This window comes from Saccostrea cucullata, unplaced genomic scaffold, assembly GCF_032062105.1.
Source record: "Saccostrea cucullata isolate Sc308-1 unplaced genomic scaffold, CSIRO_AGI_Scuc_v1 ctg350, whole genome shotgun sequence".
NCBI classification, from domain to species: domain Eukaryota; kingdom Metazoa; phylum Mollusca; class Bivalvia; order Ostreida; family Ostreidae; genus Saccostrea; species Saccostrea cuccullata.
Window position 1 is genome coordinate 30752 of NW_026923330.1, and position 25336 is coordinate 56087.

Consider the following 25336-nt stretch of genomic DNA (forward strand, 5'->3'; position numbering starts at 1 on the left):
AAGAATTATATCTAAAACAAAAACATATTTTATTATTCTCCAGAAAAAATTAACCAAAACAGCCTTTTCCTGTGACATATTTTGCCATAGGAGTTTTCCCATTAGCCTCCATTTTGTAGGGCAAAATTTGTGAATTTAAAATCAATAAAATAGATCAACCAGTTTTAAAAAAATACAAGAAATATAGGCAATTAATAATATGTTCACAATCTTATAATCATGAATTAATAGAGGCTTTGCATGTAACAAACAAATATTCATAAGAAAAATAACATTATCTTTACCTCAGTAACCAGTATAACAAATTGAACTTGGTTGAATAATGAAGGGATCTGGGATTGTTGCCCTACAATATGGGGGCTAAGGGGAATAACTCCTAGACAAAATATGTCATAGGAAAAGGGTTTATAGCAACTTGAAAACTATCAGGAAATAGTTAAATGACCTCATTTTTTTGTTTTGAAATAAATTAGATGTTTTCTATTTTATGAAAGAAAGAAAAAACTACAGCAATACTTTTGAAAATAAGTTATTATAGTTGTATATATATTGTACGGAGAGTAGGTTTAAGTTCTGTACTGTGCATATGATTGTAAGAGATCGAAACCATTTTAGACATTGAATCAAATCTACACTGCGTTGCTATCAATGCAATATTATATTTACAATAATTGTATTATTGATAATTATGTATTTTCAATAAATAAAGTACCAATATCGAAAATGTCTCTTTTAAAAAAAGGAACCTACCTTGTTCAGTAGATGTACATGTATTTGGGAAAAGACAAAGAACAACTCGTGTTTTATAATTTATTTGTATACGAGTCTACAAACAAAAACAAAATAGATGATAAATGAAATGACATATGGAATCAATGTGTTTTTCAGCACTTGGTCAAATCAAACACCACGAGTGGCTGTGCATACACCAGAATTCAAGACTGTACATATACACAATGTTGTCGGGCGTGTTCGAATGACTTTCTTATGGAGATGATTGTTGCGCCATCCCAGACACTTTTACATGATATGATGAATGGTTATTTGCCTAAAGAAAGAAGTCAAATAATTTGAATATTATTTTCAGTGAATGCAAATTTCAAAAGAGACATTATCCGAAAGAAAATGCAAACTTTTATAAATTGCATTTTAGTTCAACCTTTTCATTCCCATTTCAAATTTGCACTTTTATACCTTATCCCTCCATGTTAGAACGAATTGAATGGTTATCTATGAAGTATGTTCCGACAGTGAATCAAATATTGTCATTTGATTGATTGATGGAATGTGATTTCTTAACGTTTAAATTATTTATTTGCTTGATTTAATGTTTCATTAAATATAATTTTCTTTCTTCCTATATATAGGAAAATATCTCGATTAATAAACCCGAGAATTATGAATATCTTTTTTTATTTTCACATGTTAGTCAGTTTCTTCAGTATAACTAAATTTATACCAATTTTTCCTGATCAGTCACAATTATAGTTTTCCTATGCTCTAAACTGTTGCTGAAATCCTGCATTATTGAAACCCGGGGGTTCTGGAATTTGACCTTGTGAAAGGGGTTGTGACATTGAATTTCTTTTAATGGGTTGACCCAGCTGACTACCCCCTTGTGGAGGTTTTGGCTGATTACCTTGCATTGGCATGTTCATTTGACTTCCAAACTGATTTGGTCCTCTATTCATCTGCATACTAGCCAGAGATCCTGTTGATCCACTAAGACCACCTGCAACACTTGCTTGCATGTTGTTGGGCATATTTCCTGGCATGTTGTTGGGCATATTTGCTGCCATATTGTTGGCCATATTTGCTTGCATGTTGTTGGGCATATTTGCTGCCAAATTATTGGGCATATTTCCTACCATGTTATTGGGCATACCGCCTGACATGCTAGTGGACATACTTCCTCCCATATTCCCGCCAATGTTTCCGCCCATGCTCATTTGTCCACCCATGTTTCCTCTCATTTGCATCATCTGGCCATTTTGAGGCATGCCACCCTGGTTCATCATTCCATTGACCATAGGCTGGCTCATTCGGCCGCCCTGATTTCCTATCATTTGACCTGAAGATCCCATCATTGGATTACCCATGTTTCCTCCAATCTGTCCACCCATGATTGGGTAATTTGGATTCTGACGTTTAGCAGTACCTCTAACCACGACAATGTGTGAATAGTTAGGTTCATCTACCACAATTTCTGTTTGCAGGGCGTTAGGATCATTAAGCTCCTTCAGCTTCCACCTGCCACTGTAAACCCACTCAAACTTCCTGTACAAGATTCTGTAGCCTTCGACAGGTTGGTTTGGTGGATCCCAGTTGACTCTCAACATCGTGGTGTTATTCTTTCCTTTAACACGATCAACAGTAACATTTGGTGGGACAATTGTTTCTGTAATAAAAGAAATACATTTGAAAGAGTATTCAAATTGGATGAAGTAATCATTGCTTGAGATTTTTACCCGTTTTTACACATATGCATTTTGTGATTAATCTTGACGGAATCATCTCCGAAACTCTTTTCATTATCTTACTTTACTGGATGTTAAAAAGAAGGACTGAATTAGGAAACTCAAAAAGTGGTATCTTGTAAAGCTGTACCTCGTTTTGGAGTAGTATATTGAACTATTGCTGGTTCCCCAAATCCTTCTGAATTTACAGCATATAATTTAAACTCGTGAACAGTAGCATCATCTGCCAAATAAAATGCATGATATATTATCAGTTGTTAAAGAACCAGTGTTGTAAAAGGGTCAATATTATGAAAACATTTTTCTTTTGATAAAGAAATGCCATTTTATTTCTAATGTACTTCAATAGAAGTTTTATAAGTATATGAATATCTACCTAAATAATCTGAGTCCCATCGCAATCTGTAAGGTGCGATTTTCTCTTTCCTCAGAGCTCCATTTTTGACACCCCAGTGAAGAGTGTAGTTTATCAAAGGACCATAAGTATGGTATGGTGGAATCCATTTAATGGTAAGTTGTGGTGGATCTAATCTCGACAATTCGATCTGGACATTTCTAGGTTTAGAGGGAGCTGAAAAAGAGGTAAAAACAATACAGGATTCCATAAAATATTAAATGCTTGTATTTTTTAAACATTGGATTTTGAAACGTACCATCTGCTTTAGTATTGCACATGACGACAGCTCCGCCTCCTCCAAATGTTTTCCTTGTTCTTGAGGAAGCTTGGAAATAGTATACAGTAGCGGGCTCGAGGTTTTCAATGACGGCTTCATTGACGGTTGCATCTGGTGTTTTGTAGAGGAAGAACTCTCTGTATCTGCTATCTGTGTAGTTAATGTTGAATCCACGGATGATTCCATCACCAGGAAGTGTAAGAGGTTTCTTCCAGGACAAGAGAACTGAAGTCTTGTTTAGAGATGTACAATTAAGATCCAGAGGGTGGGGTGGATCTAAAAACAGAAAATTGTGAATAGGAATTGTATACATGAAACTTCATTTTCTTTATTATCTGGCATTTATTATATCAATTAGTTATGCAAAACCTTCATCAAGTACAAAAAAATGTTCACTGTGTAAGTGAATGGTAATGATTAGGGTCATTTTTTTTTGTTTTGCTTGATACAGAAATACTGCCATGTTAATTAGAAAAACCAACTCACTAAAGTCAATTGTTTGGACATCCACTGACTGACTCCTCGGGCCTTCACCGTTATTGGATTTGGCAGCCACTTGAAACTCGTATCTAGTTCCTTCAGACAGATCGTTGACAGTGTAAAATGAAGATGGTGGCTCCACGGTTTCTGTCATTTGTAGGGATTTACCATTCTCTCGGTAATACAGTACGTATGATGTCACAACTCCGGCGATTTGGGGAGCATCCCAGAGTAACGTAACTGCATTAGGTGTGGTTTGTTCTACTCTAAGATTTGTTGGCTCGGATGGGACTGTTAAGGGAAAAAAATATATTGTTATAAGAATGTGTTTTATAGAATATCTGATCTCTCTTTTTTTTCTTTTAGCAAATTTAAAAAAAATCAATAGTGATGTAGAAGAATAGTACAATAGTTTCGTTGTTAGAATATTTAAAAATGCAATTTAGATATCTTTCAGGAAAAGAAGTGCTTAGCACTTACTGATGTCAGGAGTTTCGACGACCTGTGGTACACTGGATGCCTCGGTGACTATACCCGCCACGGTTCCAACCCGAACCTGGTAGTTTGACCTTGGAGAAAGGTCGGTGATAGAGGCAGATGTCTGTGTAGCATCACAAATTCTGAAGACGACCTCACCCTGGGGCTGGTACCCTGTCTCGTCGACGGCAGCGAAGTACACCTTGTATTGGAGATTGTCTGGGACGGGATTTGGAGGGTCCCACCGTACGACGATTGAGGACACGTTGTCAGAGGTGGCAGATTCGGCAATGACGTTTGTTGGTGGCGAAGGAGCTGAAAAAAAGATTTATAAAAAGTGAGTTTTAGAACAGATTTGGCCTTAGTTTTGCTTTTTCACTTTTAGTAGCCACAAATAAGTATGATGACAAAATCCTTTCTGTGATAGCTATACAATCGATTAAAACCTTGATGTTTGTATTTTTGTATTATGAAAAAGGCAGGGGGGGGTATACTGTTTGAGACAATTCTGAAAGTTATCTTCAGAAGAAATATTTTCGTCATGTTCATCACATTTATTACAGTGACAATTTAACAAAAATTTAAAATATCAAAACTGTCGATGTGATGTAAGACCCATGCGTCAAAGTCATTAATGTAATGAAACATTTCTCCCGCAATTCATTAAATTTGGTCTGTAGTTTCAAACATTTTTCAAACTACCATTCAGCTGCACAACTGTAGCTCTCTGATTGAAAAAAAAATGCTTTATCTGTCCGAATTTTCTCAAGCAGTGAGCTACAGTTCTGCAGCTAACTACCATTCTGATGTATTTTAACTCGTTTTTCTTAATTACCAGTATGCGAACCTAAAAAAGGTGTTAAAAATGTTTTAAAATTGAATTAATCATATACTTGATGCGGAAACATTTACATTTCCTTATAAATTAATCTTTGAGCTCTCGACAGGTGCCATTTTCTTTTAATTGCACCGTGTCTAAGATATTATAGCAGTTTTGATTTAATTGTAACTTGGCGACCCAAAATAAGAATCAACTAAGATTTTTCCCTTTGGCTTTTTATTGTAGATAGGATTTCTTTCTCTTTTACGGAACTTTCCTCTGACAAACATGTTAATCTTGTGTTGATTAATAATTTAAATAAAGGTTTTTAATGTCACTATGGATTGACATCATATTTATTTATGCCACAAAGATGTTTTTGTTTGGTTTTATTTTATGTGTTTTCTATGATAAATTAACAAGATCGTCATAAATCATGGAACATTTTTGATAATATAGTTAATAGAATGGATACAATTAGTGCTTATCATAACACACCAATTTACGAGAAAGAGATGGATGAAATATATAAGAAATATACAGGACGGCATTGTTCTATAATTTGTCCTCGGGGCTTGATACTACTAGCGACAGAATGGTTCTCCTAATGACAATACACGTGTTTCCGTAGCGAATGTAACTGACATGTTAGCTCACGTGTGTTTCATCTTCACGTATGCGGCGTTACTTCACGGCTTATGAAAGATATTGTCATATTTGAACATTAATATGACCAATTAAGAGATTATATGTGTGTGCACCGTAACATTAAAATGACAAAATAAGGTCAACTTTTGACCCGAAGGTTGACCTTTGTATCTGAAGATTGCTATGGGTCTAAGCAGTAAATATCACAAGACGTTACTATAAGTATACACAGTAATTGATCAAGGACAGTGTTCCTTGCACAGTTAGCATAATATCTGCACATATTGCCATCCTATAACTCAAGTCATTGAGTGAAAGGTATTCGTATACATGTATATATAAGACTAATTACTTTTGCTACATGTATATTCTGTTCACCGTGTGTTATGTGTTGATCCTGAAACACGACTTTTTGAATTAAAACTAAATAAGAGCAATGCAACTGAAATAAAAAAAAAACAACTGATCAAAATGAATAGGCCATAAATAAAACACAAGATTTAGGATTTTTTTTTAAGAAACAAAAAGTTGAGAGATAAGATACCGTAAAAATATGTTACAGAATTTGAAAAACAGTTTGGACGGGCTGAAAAAATGTACATGAAAACAATACTTGAAGCTTTAGTTGGTGCTGGACATTTTTGTGAAAACACTTGATTTCCTATAGTATAATGAGGCATCGATGCAAGTCAATTACAAATTTAAATAAAAACTTTAGAGAGTCTTTTTAAGAATTTTTTGAAAGAAATGTTAGTTCTTTAAGGTTTTTGGTTTGAATTTCAAAAGACATAAGAGTGGACAGATTTTGGTAATAATTTTAGAATTTCGATGCCTTTAAAGGTATAGTTCTCGATAGATGTGTGTTGTAGCATTTATTAAGCCAGTAAAAATTGGTCTTTAATATTTATAGCATTTTGTATCATATACTCTTATGCATACGTAAAAAAATATTATGAAATTCATTTGTGGTTGCAATTAAATAAAAAAAAAGTAAAAAAAAAAAAAAAGGACATGCAAAAACTTGCTGTAAGACTTCACTAGTAACACTTACGCAATGAAATATTTTTAGCAACTTCTGATTAGTTAATTCATTAGTCTGCTGCATAAGTTTTTGGATTTAGAATTTCATCAAACATTTCATAGAAGATAAAAATTTCACAGCGGTTTTACTCTGTCATACAGTTTTATGTCATATCGTTAATCAAAGTGCAAATTGAGACGAAAAGGTAGACCTAGTCCTCGCATTTTAATTAGATGTCACGTACCACCTAATATTAAAAAAAATTAAATACGTCCAGCGAAATAATAAAAAAACATTTAAAAGGAATTAAGAATAATTTTAAGAGATATACAGATCCGTATGCAACGCTCTTACATTGGAAAATATGAATAAATTTTCTATTTTATAGGTTTATTTTTGGGGACATTTGATAAACTGGTTTCGCAAAAGGCCATATACAGGTAAATCCGTTGTCCGTTTAGCAAGAGTAAGTTATTGGAATGACAGCACACGAATCATCGAGGAAAAACATATCTTAGGTCATAAATGACAAACCACTATGCATGTTTTAGTCACTTGCTTGAGTGGACCAAATATATATGATGAACAGAACACGACACGAGCCCTCGCAGACAAGACTGGCCTTGTGGTACAAAAATGGCCACAAAAAATGGCTGTTTCCTGTCATACATCGACATTCCATGTCAACATCAAATAGAACAGTGGAATTCTCGTTACATCTCTCACGAAAATTTCTCCTTCTTCCTAATTGCATATATAGGGATTTTTGTCTTTTCTCTTCCTCTTTTTAAGAATCAAATTCAAATACTTCTTTGTTGAAATTGTAAGTCCTTTAGAACCCATTAAAGGAACACTTTTAAAATTTCCTTACATATTTTTGCAAAGTTTGATTTGTCTTAATTACAGATGAATATGTACAATTAACATCTAATACCAAAGTTAATTTCTTACAAAAAGCCAGCTGGCTTAAAGGAAAAAAAAAATAATGCATTCTTAACATTAATTAAACGTTACAAAACCTGGTGATATAGTTAAACATATCTAGTTACTTGATATCAGGTACTTACGTGATGGTGCATTATGACATCTGTTCATCTGTTTTGATAGCGAGGCGGTAGTTTCCTCCAAAATTCGAAGTCTTCCCTCCATTTCATCAATAAAGGAGGAGTATGCCACATTTGCTGACGGAGGGGAGCCAGCACCCGGTGAAATTCCCTGTTTCGTCATCTCAGCTTGAACAACATCTCGTAAGATTTGAGAATTCATGATAATTTTGTCTATATGATTTTGGATGGCAATTAGATTATTATTCTGTGCATAAAGTTGTTGTAAGCAAACACACACAATCACAAAGAGTCGAAATGCTACGGAATTCTTCATATTGAAAAAAAAAATGTGTATAAAATCCAAGCGTACAAAAAATAGATGTAAATAAATATATATAGTATAAAAACTCTTCAAACTTCAAAAAACTATTTTGCCATCCTCAGTTAGCAGATTTCATGGCTAACTCTGCCATTGCCGACAACCGCGCTCGAATGGATCAAATTTTGACTATACTCGTACAAGTACAATTATAGGGCTCTTTATTGTGACGTATGATCCTTATTTTCTATTCTGTTTTCTCGATACCCTAGGCTATTTGTGGGAAATAAATATACAAAGTAGCATGATCATATACACTAACAGAAATATATACTAACAGAACAGTCTTTTATTCTAGTTAAGGAAATACGACGCAAGTACTTATGTTAATATTATGTAATTTGTATGTAAATTTATGCTAGTTAAATTTGATTAAATGCATCATAATTTATACATTATACAGACAGATTAATATAATTATCCAACAGGATCCAATTTTTTTACTTACATGGAAAAAGACGGCATCATAAATTAACATAATAAACCGTAATATCCAGCATTTGAACCACAGGATTTTATTATTAGAAATTTAAGAAAAAACATAGTAATTTTAAAAAAACAAATACAAAACAAAACAAACAAATATAATTAAACCATATTCCACTGTTTCTATTGGAACATTTTACTTCAGATGAATCTCTCACCATATAGAAAGTCATTTCCATAACCTCGATAATAAAATTCGTAACCCGTTTTGAAAACATTTACTACAGTATTTTAGCTTTTAAATTTTTAAAATTAACGACATTCAAATAGTTCCCGAAAGACTGAACTTTAATAGTTTTACGAAACAAAAAAGATGAAGAACAATTAATTTCGTAACACGTGGCTGACACATGAATTACACTTCCAAGAACTTGCTTCAGTTTGAACTAAACTGATTTTAATTAATCGCATCAAAATTTTACAATTGTTTTCAGAGATTCACATAAATAATAGTGACAAATTAAAACAGTTTTTAATGCAGAGGAAACATAGACTTATTATCCGATCGACATGAAATAATCCAAAAATTTCACTATAACGGTTCGAAACTGCGTAAGCTGATAGAAAATTAAAAGTTTGTGAAAATATCACTTCTACAATCTACAAGGAAACATCATTAACATTTTTAAAAGTATAAGTCAAGGTAACATGGCGGATGGCATAAAACCATAACAGTAATTTATTGTATCTCTTGGTTAAAGGTGCATATTTTCTGATAATTTGTTGTGGATACACTACGTGTACAATATTACAAGTCAATCAATATTACAAAATCATCCTTTCATTTTTTAAATGATATATCATCATTAAACTAAGAAAGATGTGTTCAACTGTCACTATTACGTAATAAAGTGTTGTTTAGTACAAACATTGTTAAAAGAACACATACAAAGGATGTATTTCACTTAACAGCGAGGTTCAGATGTGGTTTAGACATGTGCAATATTGTTGGCATCAGTCAAGCCTCAGTTATTTAATGCTTAATGCTGAATGTATATAAAATTTATACTGTATTTCTATTTTTAGTTTCCATTCATTTAAAATTCTATGCTTATGTTTAATCTGTTAAAATAAACTTCGATCTATCAAAATGAATCATTAACTGAAAAAAGCCAGTTTGTGTAAACCATCTATTCAGAACTAGTGCGTGCATAAAACCACAGAGAATGTTAAGATTGTGAAATGTCATAAAAAGAACTGTAAAAAAACAGTTTCATGTTTAAATTTGCTTAACTGTATAGATGTACAATGTAGTTTGCCATTGTTTGAAATTCTGTAGAAAAGGGTCTCAAAATTATCTAATGTTGTCCCTTATGTTCTTATACATGTACATAACGTATTGGCCACTTACAAGTTAACATCAAACATTAAAAACATACAAGATGAAAATCAACGAGTCTGTTTTAGATTTGTTCTATAATAACTTTTTTAAATTTAAGATTAATATAAAAATTATGAAAATGAGGCAAGTTTATTTCACTGCTTCCCCCAAAAGTAACCAAACGTGAAGATTATACTTATGACGTTAATGTGTAATATCTACCAGTGGTTTGAAAATTGGAAAATATACATGTATATCTTGGCCTAATTCTTAAAATAAAAAAAATATTTTTTGCATGAATGATTTTGCCTTTGAGGTCACGGGTGATGCTACATATGGGAAACATTTTCCCTTGGTTGAATTTAAATACTGCAAACAACTCCTTCCCCATTACCATCATTGTCACCACCACAACTATCATGATTATATAAAAAAAAAACATTGTACTCGTAGATTTTTATTATCTAATTTACCTTCGAAATATTATAACAGGTAAGATCAAGCTTTAATCCTATTAAATAATAAGATTCGTTGAAGGAGCAAAACCACAATTGAAAACCTTAAAAAACAGGGCTGGGATCAGGGTGTCTCGGAGGGGTAAACATCCCTTTTTGACCAGCCACGTTCGTCGTGAGCACTCTGTAATGCTCAGACAAATGTAGTTATCCTTCAGATTTGAAGAAAAAGTATTGTGAATTGATAGAACAACTTTACATACTGAAATGAAGAATTGAATTCCATAGCAAGATTTTTCTCATCTCATTTAGATTTTCTTATTTCAATCTCGGAACAGATCGTTAGAAGAGCTGGCTCCGGAAGGATCTTAAGCTTAATTAAAAATCTTAATATTGTGTTGAAGTTAAGAAGAAGTCAAATAGTGCAAAACATAAATATTTATCAATATTGCATCACCAAAATGCTTTTATCTGCAAATTTAGAAATTGGGTAAGCAATAAATAAGCATTTTACAAGTGATTGAAAATTTGACTTTAGTCTTAATTTTTTTTAATGATCCTTTTGCATAGCCCCAGGATCATGAAATAGACATAAGTCAAAAGTTCACAAATCTGTTAAAAAAATTATTGTGTTTTGAAATTCTGAATTTGCAGACAACAACCGTTAGGTGATGCAAAATTGAATGGAGATTTATTTTGGACTGTTTTCTTCCATTTCGATTTCATTATATTATACAGATTTTGACTTAACATTATGTTCTTCCATGATTTAGGGGCCTTGCCTCTTAAGACGACATGGATATTGTTAATAAAGTAAAGGACGTACAGTCCTTTTCAACAATGTTTAATGCCAATTTCAGAGTACGTACTTGTGCATGCAAAATCATTTTTTTTTGTACATGACAAATCACAAAATTTACGTATTTATATTAATCAAAGATGCATTTGTTAATGATCGCAAAAAGCCACTCTGTAATGTATTGTGAGGAATGGTTATGTAAAGTATTGAAAAAATGTATACGTTTTGATAATTTTTTTCCAAAATTGCTTTGGAGATTTAACACGGATCTCTAAAAATACCAGAGATGGGTTCATGTGTCATCAAGGAGTGAGCTTTTGCATGGTTTCAGGATCAGACAAGTCAAGATTATCAAACATCTGTAAAAAAAAAAAAAAAAAAAAAAAAAAATATGGTGTTTTGAAATTATAAATCTGCAGAAAACAGCAGTTTTATTATGCAAAATTAAATAGAGATTTATTCTGGACTGTTTGTCTTCCACTTTGATTTCATAACACTATTCAGATTTTTGACTTAACATTAATTAGGTTCTTCCTTATTTAGGATCATGGTCTCTGAAGACTACATGAGTAGTGTTCATTAGGACGTACAGTACTTTTTAACAATGTTTTAATACCAAATTCTTTGCATGCAAATCAAAACATTTTTTGTAGATGATAAACCACACTATATGATAATATACGAGTTCTTCTTTATCAAAGATACATTTGCCTGTGATCACAAAAAGCCAGATTTTAATGTACTGTGGGAAATGTTTGTGTAAAGTATTGAAAAGGCACATACGTTTCAAATGATGTAATTTGTCCAAAATTGCTTTAGAGTTTTTGAAGATACACTACTTGTATATCTTGAATATGTTTAAGCACAATATTCCTAAAGTTCTCCTTTACTCAAGTTGGGATTTAAGATCCTGTTTCAAAATTTACTGGATTCCTTAAAACGCATGTATTGTTAATATACAGATTTTATGAAGCTTTGAATTGCACATGAAATTCACTTCCATTGACTGGAAGGTTAACATTATAGAAAATTAAAGGTAACTTTGGGTATAAGCTGAATTACTTTGTAAAAGATGAAGAGCTATCCAAGTTGCAGTTGAAGCAATGAGCCTAAACAACATAAACTCTTAGTGTTAATGGTTGTTACAAGCTTTGTTTGCTAAAAATGTAACTTATTTTCAACAATGTCTAACACTTCATATAGATCTATATTGAAATAATTTGCGTAATATTTCACGTCATTATGAATTTATACTTATTTTTAACAGACGATAATAACTTGAGTGTAGCACAATTGTGTTTAATGACAAGTTTCTCATTTTCAATAATTTTTCTCTTACTCGTACTTGTCAAAAACATGGTAAAACGTGACTAAACCTGCCGCTAATCAGAATTAATTTCAAAACCTTCAACTCTTTTTAATTTGGAAAACGTTTAGAAGGTCTGCTTTTGTGACAAACCTTTTGTATGGGCACACGTTACGTACGGTAATGAGGTGTCACGAATGTTGTCCAAGCCCGAGATGACGAGCTGAAAATCACGAATGGCTTGTGTAAGAGATGTCATCAATGAATACTTACATCGCACGATTTATACCGGTGTGGGAAGATATGTCGACACCTCATCTAATCCCTTTATCTGTTTATTATTGTTTTGATGTTCCCACATATTTCTGGTCAATGAAGAATTAAAGAGAACATGAGAGACTTGACCAAAATACATGCTGGGCTTGGTGTCCGGTGATGCAAAAGAGTTGCTAAACAATGGCTTTGCTTTGTTTGTTTGGTCTTAGTAACCAAGTTAAGGCATTGGCCATAAAGTAAAATAATCTCATGGTATTTTGCACTGCGTACTAATAGAACCAGCTTGCATCAGTAAAAAAAATGAAGTTTGGTTAATGAATGACAAATCGGTCCAGAGTGTTGCCCCTCTTCCACCTCCAATCCCCGTTTATTGCTTATAAATTCATTTCAAGTTTTTAAAAAGTTTCAAAAACTCACTTCACTTCACTAGCGCCAGTATAGTGTGATTTAAATGTGATTATCATGTACATGTATGTTGTTTTTTTTTTTTAATTCGTTACTGTTTGTTAATATTAGGGAGTCAGGAATCAATGCCATTTTTCATGCTTAAATAACACTTTTGATCCAAAAATATTGCAAGAATAGAGCAAATGTTTGTTCGTGCATTTGAGGGTTAAAAAGTCGTTACTTTGACTTATCCTTCCGGTAAGAAATTCGCAATCATTTAACTGTAGCTAGAGATAATATCAAGAAACATCTAAATTATCACATTAACTTTGAAATAAACTGAAACAAAGAGTAAGCCAGGTAATGTTTATTAATGCCATATATATGAGATAAAGTGAAATGGAGAAAAAGTCCCATTTATTTCAGAATATATTTGAATTTAAATTTATTCATTGAAATTTGGGCATTTTGATAATTAAATTGTCAAAAAAAAGAAAAAAACCCGAATTTTAAAGAATGTTGTGTCTTAAACGCCATATAAAGATGAAAAATATTTTTGATAAAGAAACAAAAATTCAAAAGAGAATGCTCGTGACATTAATTTTCCGTTCTCCTGATTATCGTGCCGGCATCTTAATTTCAACACACTAAAAGGGGCACTAAACATCATCTGTTTTTGCTTTGTTTTCTTCACAAAGAGGACAGTAAAGTGGTCATTAATCACTTATTCACATTAAAGCACATTATTCGTAGACTCTATGTATGCACTTTGTACATCTACATGTTTATGATATCTTAATGAAATAAATTCAAGCGAAATTTTCTAAACCTTCTGAAGATAAATTATTTTAAGCTCAAGCAATTTTTTATCATGAAGATGGCAATAGTACACCTCATAATTCTACCCAGCAAATTAATTAAAACTTTAAAATTATTTTTGAACTTTGCATTTTATTTGGGGTTGCAGTTTGTAAAGCTGTTTCATCTTTTGATATTTTTTTTTCAACATATGCAAATACATTTCTTAACATTAGCAGATTTTTAATGAAAGTGCAAGAGTTTTACAAATAAACATTTGATATAAATATTATCACATCCAATTCTATTCGAATTGGAGGCTTTTATCGAAGAAAGTGTTAATTTCCTATGTTATAAAATCCATTGATCCGCCTATAATCCCTATAATCAATTAGAGTTATTCCCCCTTAGTCAACATCCGTTAATCCCTTTTCATTCACAGACAATGAATGAGGTTGGTACAATTTTAAAGGATATTTTTTTTGCAAATTTAGATATTTAGAAAAATAGTTAATGGGTATAATACATATGGATGTTTTTGTTATCTATTTGGTAGTTGTTTGCTGCAATCAATTTAGGAGTATTTATTCATGATTTCCCGATGATCCTTGATTTTATAATGATAATTTTTTCTAGCGTCTGTTGTGGCCATTTTGTATTAGCCGACCACTTTGTATCTATATAAGTTTTCATTAAAACAGATTATATGATGTAAGTATGTGATAAGATATAATGATTATTAAGTCAATTATCTTGATCGTTAGGATTTATATCATATTGCCTTGGCTTAATTAATTTTTCTTTGTTTTATAAATTGATCCGACACGTTTCAGATTTCTATACCAAGGGGAGATAAAAAAAAAAAAAAAAAAAAATTAGGCTAACTTTATAAAAAGAAATAACCATGTGAGAATGAGGAGATAATTAATTTAAATTTCTTTTCTTACAAATATACAAAATAATATATATATATATAAAAATAAATAATTATTTTCTTTTCTTTTCTGAACACGATGCCACCGAGAGCTAAGAAGCGCAGAATGGCTCAACCATCAGCGACTGCCACACAGCAGCCAAGTGGTAGTCAGGCTACAGTGTCTGTGAATTCCCAGACGTACTCGTCGACGGCGTCGGCAGGATGTCCAGTACCAATACCACCAACCCAGGCTCCATCAACTTCTGTTGTGGCGGAAGCGCAACCCACGTTGACAAGAAGTGCAGGGCCATCCTTTGCACCGACCACCTCTGGAGCAACAATCTCAACTCCAACAGATGTTGGCACCACCCCTGCTCCTGTCCCATCAATACATATGATTGGTATGAATGTTTCTAGCACAGTCAGACAACGTATTATTAGTGGGCAGTATATTGATTTGGCCACATTGGTAACACCAAAATCAGGGTCTGATGAAAAGAAATTAGTTATGAATAGTATGGGTGAGATAATTTATAAAGATGCCAACCCAAAAAAGGTAGAAAATATTGAGCAATGGACTGACCTTATGCTCATATTTGCAAGTGTGTACTTGAGTGCACATCCCGCCAAGACTCTTGACCTACTTAAGTACATACAGACCGTAAGAATGGGTGTTAGCAGGGGGGCTATATCTTGGAAAGAATATGATACGCAGTTTAGGCTGCGCAAAGAGCAAAATCCTGTGTCTTCCTGGGGTGAAATTGACTCGGAATTGTGGTTAATGTATATGCATTCTGGGCCTGCTTATAACGTAACAAATGCACCCAAAACCAATAATGATAAATGCTACAATTTCAATTACAAGGGATCTTGTGACAAATTCCCATGCATGTATAAACACAGCTGTATTCGATGTGGTAGTAACCATCCGCAGATACATTGCATTACACAAGCCTCAAACACTGGGTCCGCACAAGTATTTCGCCAACAAAATTCAAGTGGTCAATTCTATGGACAGTCAAGTTTTCGTCCACAAACCACCAATGCAAATACCAACTTTAAGGGGTATTCAACCAACGCAAATACCAATTATAAGGGGTATTCCAGCAGCAACACCCAGCGCCCCACCTACTCAAGACCAAGATTCCGCACCCCGCAATCTATGGCGTCTAGGTTCAACGCCTATTAATGTACACGCCCTTAAAAAATGTCTCGTCCACTATCCTAACAGAATCATAGCAAATCGCCTAATCCAAGGGTTCTCTCAAGGGTTTAAACTTTATTATCATGGGCCTAGATTACCAATTCAATGTAATAATTTGAAATCCGCGGACGATCATCCTAATGAACTTAAAGAGAAAATCGACAAAGAAATTGAAATGGGGAGGATACAGGGTCCTTTCACGCAAATACCAATTTCTAATCTTAGGTTATCTCCAATTGGGTTAGTGCCGAAGGGGGATAATTTGGGCTGGCGTCTAATAACGCACCTCTCTTTCCCGAAGTTTAGTAGTGTGAATTCATACATAGATCCTTGTGAAACTGCTGTACAATATTCATCCTTTGATTCAGTAATTCAGATGATTGCTAAATTAGGGAAGGGGGCTTTCATAGGTAAGCGAGACATAAAATCCGCATTTCGACTTCTTCCAATTTTTCCCGGCGATTTTGATCTCCTGGGTTTTAAATTTCAGGGTAATTATTTCATAGACAAATGTTTACCTATGGGGTGCTCCATTTCGTGTAAGGTTTTCGAGGATTTTTCTACAAGTTTGCAGTGGGCTACGATACAGCGCTCTAAAACATCAACAATTGATCATATTCTAGATGATTTTATATTTGCTGGGAGGGATGCCCATTCTTGTCAGATCTTATGTCGAATTTTCAAGACGTCTGCGAAGATATAGGTGTTCCTATTGCCGAGGACAAATCTGAAGGCCCTACTATGGTTATGACATTTTTAGGTTTTGAGATAGATACTTATCATATGCTAGTTAAGATCCCCAATTCAAAATGCTTAGAGCTACAGGGTATTTTACACCATCTCGTTGTTCAACGCAAGACAACACTCCAACAATTACAATCTGTTTTAGGTAAACTGAATTTCTTTACAAGAGCCATAAGACCAGGTAGGGCATTTCTGCGTCGGCTTTATAATGCTACAATAGGAGTTTCAGAATTACATTATCGCATAAGGATAACTCAATCAATGCGACAGGACTTGTACATGTGGATTAGTTTTCTTGAATCATTTAATGGGACTGTGTATTTTTTAGATATTGAGTGGACGTCAGACAACAACATTAATTTTTACACAGATAGTTCCGGTTCGTCTTACTTGGGATGTGGTGCTTATTTCAATGGGGAATGGTGTTTTTACCCTTGGCCAGAGACTTGGGCGTCCAATGACGTACTTAAAGACATGACCTTTTTAGAGTTAGTTCCGGTGGTCTTGGCCGTCTATTTATGGGGTAACAAACTCGCTAATAAAAAGATCATTCTCCATATAGACAATCAAGCTGTAGTCGCTATAATAAATAAACTCACTTCCAAATCAGAGCGGGTCATGACACTACTTAGACCATTTGTCCTTGCTTCTATGAATTATAATATTCTGTTTCGTGCAGTTTACATACCAAGTAAAGAAAATGTAGTAGCTGATTCAATTTCTCGTAAGCAGTGGGCCAGATTCCGACAAGCAGCTCCACATGCCAGGAAACACCCTTGCCCAGTACCCCTATCTTTCCGCAACATCATCTCCAGCCTGAGTTTGCTAAACTTTTAGACGCCTCAGTATCTGAAAACACACATAAAGCTCATCGGGCTGGAATGGCAGCTTATTACAAAGTATGTAGACTCATTGATTGCACACCATGGCCCCCTACATTAAACTCAGTCGTGCAATTCGTTTTGCATTCATCTTCATCCGGCCTCGCATATGGTACCGTGAGGTCATACTTGTCTGCCATTTCATTTTATTGTAAATTGCAGAGTGTTCACGATCCAACCCCGGAGTTCTTAATTGGTTACAAAGTTATTGCAGGGCATGAAACGTTTGAAACATAAAGTAGATACTAGATTGCCAATAACGAAAACAATTTTGCTAAATATTATTCAAGTTCTGCCCATAATATGTACCAATGCTTTTGAAACAGCTCTTTTCTCGGCTGCATTCTCCCTGGCATTTCATGGATTTTTAAGAGTTGGCGAATTAACAGTTAATACAAGAGAAGGTGATCAACAAAACACAATTCAAATCGACAATTTGTCCATTAATCACGAAACGCAATCTCTCTTACTGACTATACAGTATTCGAAAACGGACCAGTTAGGTAAAGGCAAAGTACTACAAATAGATAAGCAGGGTGGTGTAGCATGTCCATATCAGCTCATTACTAAATACAGGGTTCAGGTCCATTATTTCGACACTTCGATTTATCCCCTCACACGATATCAATTTACGGGGGTACTTTGTAAGGCAGTAAAGCACCTAAATTTGCGTGGTATCTCAGGATACAAATCTCACTCTTTTCGTATCGGCGCGAGTACTGATCTCGCGTTAAAAGGATTTTCAACTCATGACATTCAGAGATCTGGTCGTTGGAAATCTAATTCTTACAAATCCTACATTCGCATACCAAAGTTTTAATCTAATTTTAGATATACAGACAATATGGTTGGTGGGTTCATCAATAATCAAGCACGCCTTTTTGGAAGCTGTATTAAGACCAGGTGGTACAAATTTGACATTAGAAAGAAAACACATCTCCCTGTGGTGGCAGGGTTATAGTGGCCTCCAGTTAAGTAAAACTAAACAAAAGATTAGAACTCTTGAAAAGGTGGGCCCTGTACCTAATTTCATCCTTATACATTGTGGGGGGAATGACTTGGGCAATATATCGATCAGAAAAATAAGGGTGGTTGCAAAGCAGTTGGTTTTATTTCTAAGGAATCACTTTCGAAACAGTAGGATTATATGGTCATTTATACTTCCGCGTCTCCAATGGCGCTATTCAGCAAATTTAAAAGCTATGGAAAATGCACGCAAACGGGTTAATTCTGGTATAGCTGCAGTTGTCTTGCAATCTGGGGGCGCAATAATTCGCCATACAGACATTAAACCTGATCCAGCTTTGTTTTTACAGGATGGGGTACACTTGTCCTCGTTGGGCAATAACATTTTTCTAAACTCTCTCCAGGGGGGACTTGAGGCTATCGTTGCGCATGGTCAATCCTGCTTTTCTAATTAACAAGGGTCCTGGGTACGGCTGTTCGGATATGCCGCTCTACCCCCACCATGGTGGCGGAGTTCCCTGGATGAGTTTCATTCTGATCCTCATCTCAGGGAACTTGTGGCGTATAAGCGGCATTTTGGTAATTATATTGTAAGGTTTGACCTCTGCACCTCCCAGGGTCAATGCTTTCTATATATATATATATGGTGAACTTTGAACTTTGATGTTGTGAACTTTGAACTTTTGATGTTGTATGAACTTTGACTTACCACTATATGAACTTTGACCTTTGGTAATGACCTTGATATATGATTTGCTTTGATGTTGAATGTGGTTTGTGCATTTGATTGGGGCATGCTCTTGTTGGCTGCCCATTGCCCATATTGTTTGTTTTGCATTTGAAACTAAATAACAGCCGTGCCCATAATATCGCCACACTTTAATAAAATTAATTTCAAGTTTCCATTTGTTTGAGTTACACTTTTCTGAGATAATATAATGACGTGAAATGGTGTTAGGTTTTTCTATTGGCTCATATTTATTATGCCAAATTAACCTCTTTATTCTACGTCTTTATAAACAACAGGATTGTCTTAATCTAGACAACAAGCTCGTGTCAACATCTGGAATTGTTTTTCTTTGAAGAATCTTGATATCATTTATCTACATTTTTCAGAAAATCCCAATACTCATTACTTACTTAAACTATGTATTTAAAAATATATATTTTTCGGTACTTCTTACTCTAGTGTATACAGTGATACATTGTACGTATTCCTACTTACAGATAGATCCATTTAAGTTTAATTTTAAAATCAACATACTTCTCATCTGCAAATTATTTAGTACTAATAAACTTGACAATCTTTTATTAAAAGAATTTGCGGTATAAGAATATTAGTTTGGGCGTTTCTCTAAACTGTAATGTTAAAAAATGAAACCTGGTAGATTCCTGCTGTCATATTACGAATCGCATGAAGATTTTTATTCCTCGCCCTCTCTTTAGCGTATAATGAGACCCTAAAACGAAGTTTAATTACTTACTGCTCGGGACGTGATACAAAGAGACACGAGGCGAGGCTAGGGAACGTATTTTATTCATAAATCTATAACGATTCAACATATTTGCTGCCATTTTAGTGCAGATTTACAAATTGAATAACTATACCATGAAACGCCTCTCCTGTCTAAAGTGATAAACATTCATGTTGTGCAAAAACTTTGTCGTTTAATGCTGATGTTTTGTCCTTAATGCTGTTGCTTTATTTTTAGCTCTACTGGTCAGAGACCAGAAGAGCTTATGCGATAGTAATGCGTCCGTCGTCCGTCCGTCTGTCTGTCTGTCCGTCTGTCTGTCTGTAAACAATTTTTCAAAATGCTACTCCTCCTACAGTTTTGGTCCGATTTCAATATAACTTGGCACACAAGTAGACTACACTAAGTTACATAATTCTGTGCATCGGTTTTGGATTTCGATGAATGATGTTGCCATGGTTACTAAAAATAGAAATTTCTGTGAAATTCTTTCAAAATGCTACTCCTCCTACAGTTTTGGTTTGATTACAATATAACTTGGCACACAAGTAAACTACACTAAGTTACATAATTCTGTGCATCGGTTTTTGATTTCGATGAACGATGTTGCCTTGGTTACTAAAAATAGAAATTTCTGTGAAATTCTTTCAAAATGCTACTCCTCCTACAGTTTTGATTTGATTTCAATATATCTTGGCATAGAAGAAGACTACACTAAGTTACATAATTCTGTGCATTGGTTTTTGATTTCGATAAACGGTGTTGCCATGGTTACTAAAAATAGAAATTTCTGTAAAATTCTTTCAAAATGCTACTCCTCCTACAGTTTTGGTCTGATTTCAATATAACTTGGCACACAAATTAGAATACTTTAAGGTACATAGTTTTTTGCATCGGTTTTTGATTTCGATGAACGGTGTTGCCGTTGTTACTAAAAATAGAAATTTCTGTGAAATTCTTTCAAAATGCTACTCCTCCTACAGTTTTGATCTGATTGCAATATAACTTGGCACACAAGTAGGCTATACTAAGTTATATAATTCTGTGTATCGGTTTTGGATTTCGATGAATGATGTTGCCATGGTTACTAAAAATAGAAATTTCTGTGAAATTCTTTCAAATTGCTACTCCTCCTACAGTTTTGGTCTGATTTCAATATAACTTGGCACACAAATAGACTACACTAAGATACATAAACTAGTGTATCGGTTTTCGATTTCGATGAATGATGTTGCCATGGTTACTAAAAATAGAAATTTCTGTAAAATTCTTTCAAAATGCTACTCCTCCTACAGTTTTGGTCTGATTTCAATATAACTTGGCACACAAGTAGGCTATACTAAGATACATTATTCTGTGCATTGGTTTTTATTTTGATAAGCAGAAAGGACCATTTTTCTATGAATTGCTATTTTAAAGTTTCAAGTCCCAGCTGCTACTTTTCTCTTCTTTTGTTTTATGTATAAACCAGTAGAGCTACAGTCTCGACAGAGACTTCTGGTTGATATTGTTACTTTGTCTTTAAGTTCTCTAATGTTGTTAATTGTGAATTTACCGGATGGCAGTAAATACAAAATTTACAACATGAGAATTGTAATATCTTGTCTTTATCTGTTGGAATAACTGTTGTATGATGATTCTAATGATCCTTTGATACATTTATTTTTGATATTACAAACTAATATTTCTTTATTATATGTTCATAATTTGTCTTTATATGTTGATACTAATTAACTGATTTATTATATATGATCCTTTGACGACTTATGTAGAATAATTCATTACTTTTATTTCATTTTTAGCTCTACTGGTCAGAGACCAGAAGAGCTTATGCGATAGTAATGCGTCCGTCGTCCGTCCGTCTGTCTGTCCGTCTGTCTGTCTGTAAACAATTTTTCAAAATGCTACTCCTCCTACAGTTTTGGTCTGATTTCAATATAACTTGGCACACAAGTACACTACACTAAGATACATAAGTCTGTGTATCGGTTTTTGATTTCGATGAACGGTGTTGCCGTTGTTACTAAAAATAGAAATTTCTGTGAAATTCTTTCAAAATGCTACTCCTCCTACAGCTTTGGTCGGATTTCAGTATAACTTGCACAAAAGTACACTACACTAAGATACATAATTCTGTGTATCAGTTTTTGATTTCGATGAACGGTGTTACTGTTGTTACTGAAAATAGAAAAATTTCTGTGAAATTCTTTCAAAATGCTACTCCTCCTACAGTTTTGGTCTGCATTTCAATATAACTTGGCATACAAGTACACTACACTAAGATACATAATTCAGTGAATCGGTTTTTGATTTCGATGAACAGTGTTGCCGTGGTTACTAGAAATAGAAATTTCTGTGAAATTCTTTCAAAATGCTAATCCTCCTACAGTTTTGGTCTGATTTCAATATAACTTGGCACACAAGTACACTACACTAAGATACATAATTCTGTATATCGGTTTTTGATTTCGATGAACGGTGTTGCCATTGTTACTAAAAATAGAAATTTCTGTGAAATTCTTTCAAAATGCTACTCCTCCTACAGTTTTGGTCTGAATTCAATATTACTTGGCATACAAGTAGACTACACTAAGATACATAATTCTGTTTATTGGTTTTTGATTTCGATGAACGGTGTTGCCGTTGTTACTAAAAATAGAAATTTCTGTGAAATTCTTTCAAAATGCTACTCCTCCTACAGTTTTGGTCTGATTTCAATATAACTTGGCACACAAGTAAACTACACTAAGTTACATAATTCTATATATCGGTTTTTTATTTCGATGAACGGTGTTGCCGTTGTTACTAAAAATAGAAATTTCTGTGAAATTCTCTCAAAATGCTACTCCTCCTACAGTTTTGGTCTGAATTCAATATAACTTGGCACACAAGTAGACTACACTAAGATACATAATTCTTTGTATCGGTTTTTCATTTCAATGAACGGTGTTGCCGTTGTTACTAAAAATAGAAATTTCTGTGAAATTCTTTCAAAATGCTTCTCCTCCTACAGTTTTGGTCTGATTTCAATATAACTTGGCATACAAGTACACTACACTTAGATACATAATTCTGTATATCGGTTTTTGATTTCGATGAACGGTGTTGCCATTGTTACTAAAAATAGAAATTTCTGTTAAAAACTCTCAAAATGCTACTCCAAATACAGTTTAAGTCTGATTATAATATAATGTGGCATGCAAGTAGACAACACTAAGAACATAAAGAGACTTAATCAAGGATCATTATTCTTTTTATTGCTGTGGTAAAGTTTCAATTCCCAAATAATTAAGAACTTTTCTCTTCCTTTGCTATAAGTACAAACCAGTAGAGCTTCAGTCTCGACAGAGACTTCTGGTTTTATACATTATGCTTACGTTTTTCCTGCAATCTATTGAGTAAGCATAAACAATTGAAATACTAGTAGCCTGACTGGTTATTTTTTCAGAAAACTTGGAGAAATTATTCCTACAATGCAATTTCCAAAGGGAATCAGCTAATCCTGAGGATGATCTAAGTTGGGAGACGTAAACACCATATGCAGATGATAAGGGAATATTACGTGGTAAATAAGAAAGTTGAAGATGGAAAAGCTGACGTCATCTTTGTTACACCATTTAGTTAGTTGGCCCTTATCATCTATACCACAGATACTACACAGTCTGACACATCTGTTTCATATTTGGATATTTTACTTGAAAAAGACGTATTTGGTAATCTAACGGCTAACCTCTATGATAAACGTGATGACTTTAACTTTTCAATCGTCAGCTTCCCTTACTTATGCAGCAACATACCTTCATCGCTACACACGGACTTGTATCTCTCAGTTGATTCGATACACAAGATCTTAAATGAAGTAAACTATTGACAAACAAATGGATGAAACAAGAATATCAGCAGTCTCGTTAAATGAAGCTCTAAACACCAACAGAAACTGCTTTTTGGACTTGGAGAAAAATATATCATGTAAAGTGCACATACGAGACGTTTTCATTCATTTGTAACGTAGGGTACCTGCCTTATTTCCACAGGAAAATTATTCAAAGACAATGGACTATTTGTGAGCAGAAATCACTGCTGTTTACTTTCATTAGGAATAAAATGAAAATAATGAATCAATTTCTTATTCTTGGTCTTGTATAATGCTTAAAATATTTTAATTTATCATAAATCGTTTAAATAACTGTAAATAACATTTTTTGAAATCTTACTTCTAAGAGTAGATCACTCTACCTGCATAAAATTACCCTATAAGTAGAGCTCTTTAGTCTGCAGTGTTTAGAGCTTCCTTAAAGTCGTTCTTTCGAAAGTTCTATGGTCGATACAATGACCTTGTTAGCAAAAACAATTTTTCATTGAGTCAAATGCTAACTGATGTTTTGATACTAATTGTTAGTCTATTATTTACACACTGAATTGACGACATATTTTCCTGTTATTTCCCGATCATGACAAGGAGCACACGGCGGGTGTGACCAGTCGGCAGGGGATACACACTCCAACATGGCACCTGATCCCAAATCTGATTTTTTAGAAGTCCATGGTTGTCTGCTCCTCTTTTGTATTGTTTTATGGACTCTTGAGCTTGACTACCGCTCGTTATATCCCTATGTTTCATCTATAGTCAGCTAAACATACAAATATGAAACAAATATTGCAGATTCTGTGAGTTTTTATATCAAGTTCACTGGAATACATCGAGTCGACATAACAATGTTCAATTGATAAAACGTCGTCGATATATGTGTATGTGTAGTTGAGGGAATGACTTGCAGTTTAATATGTAAGCATATGAAACTGGTAAGATTCACTGAAATACTTTTTCTTCGATTATTTTTTGAAAAAAAAATGTCTATGCAATTGTTGTGAGTGTCCCTAACGTTTGTGGTAAATCGAATTTTTATTTCCACACTATAATAAATATATCAAACTTAGAAGCCTTAAAATTGTCGATATAAATGAGAAAGGATGGCTAAAACGATTTAATAGATTATTAATTAAGATTGATTGAGTCAGATATTCATACTATATTGAATCTTTAACAACTTCGGCTTATTTTATTTACATAAAATGACAAATTATTATTTAATTATGAATTAGTATTAAGATTTACGACCTGATTTTGAAGCGAAGATTTATAAGTATATATTTATGATGTATATTTTATACAATGAATTGAAATGGAAGATTGATGGCTGGTTCTTGTATTGTAGCCGTTGTTTAAAAGTGATATTATAATTCATATCATTTGTATAACATTCTGACATCTATAACCACAATTTTTTTGCTGAAAACCT

General features: G+C 33.7%; 3 protein-coding genes and 1 long non-coding RNA gene across 7 annotated transcripts; 3 read left to right on the top strand and 1 right to left on the bottom strand.

The window, feature by feature from the left end:
- Positions 1-796: 796 nt before the first annotated feature.
- LOC134263740 (fibronectin type III domain-containing protein 2-like) lies at positions 797-8304 on the bottom strand. 2 transcript variants are annotated; one of them, XM_062746125.1, is made up of 8 exons: positions 7665-8304; positions 4112-4423; positions 3638-3922; positions 3131-3427; positions 2854-3048; positions 2608-2700; positions 1640-2398; positions 797-1048 (listed from the first exon to the last, which is right to left on the bottom strand). In XM_062746125.1, exons 1-8 carry the CDS (start codon positions 7975-7977, stop codon positions 1041-1043), a joined length of 2262 nt encoding a protein of 753 aa, XP_062602109.1. In that variant the 5' UTR covers positions 7978-8304; the 3' UTR covers positions 797-1040. The 2 variants fall into 2 exon arrangements, with proteins under 2 accessions (XP_062602109.1, XP_062602108.1); XM_062746124.1 differs by having other exon boundaries at positions 797-2398.
- LOC134263741 (uncharacterized) lies at positions 7790-25301 on the top strand. Of its 3 annotated transcripts, XR_009991343.1 has the most exons (5): positions 7790-7844; positions 11737-11822; positions 12046-12119; positions 23485-23938; positions 24322-25301. It is a non-coding gene; the product is annotated as an uncharacterized LOC134263741 (long non-coding RNA). The 3 variants fall into 3 exon arrangements; XR_009991342.1 differs by lacking the exon at positions 24322-25301 and having other exon boundaries at positions 23485-23943; XR_009991341.1 differs by lacking the exons at positions 23485-23938; positions 24322-25301 and having other exon boundaries at positions 12046-12909.
- On the top strand, positions 14823-15955 carry LOC134263749 (uncharacterized). Its single transcript, XM_062746134.1, has one exon. It carries the CDS (start codon positions 14864-14866, stop codon positions 15953-15955), a length of 1092 nt encoding a protein of 363 aa, XP_062602118.1. The 5' UTR covers positions 14823-14863.
- Positions 18281-19016, top strand: LOC134263737 (uncharacterized). Its single transcript, XM_062746119.1, has one exon. The coding sequence runs from the start codon at positions 18345-18347 to the stop codon at positions 19014-19016; it is 672 nt and encodes a 223-aa protein (XP_062602103.1). The 5' UTR covers positions 18281-18344.
- Positions 25302-25336: the final 35 nt, after the last annotated feature.

Coding starts and splice junctions, on each gene's coding strand:
- LOC134263737 (XM_062746119.1), top strand. CDS start 18,345: ATGACATTCAGAGATCTGGTCGTTGGAAATCTAATTCTTACAAATCCT.
- LOC134263740 (XM_062746124.1), bottom strand. CDS start 7,977: ATGAAGAATTCCGTAGCATTTCGACTCTTTGTGATTGTGTGTGTTTGC. Junction 4,424..7,664: donor ATGTCATAATGCACCATCAC/GTAAGTACCTGA, acceptor TCTTTTTTTCAG/CTCCTTCGCCACCAACAAAC. Junction 2,701..2,853: donor ATGGGACTCAGATTATTTAG/GTAGATATTCAT, acceptor TTTATTTGGCAG/ATGATGCTACTGTTCACGAG.
- LOC134263749 (XM_062746134.1), top strand. CDS start 14,864: ATGCCACCGAGAGCTAAGAAGCGCAGAATGGCTCAACCATCAGCGACT.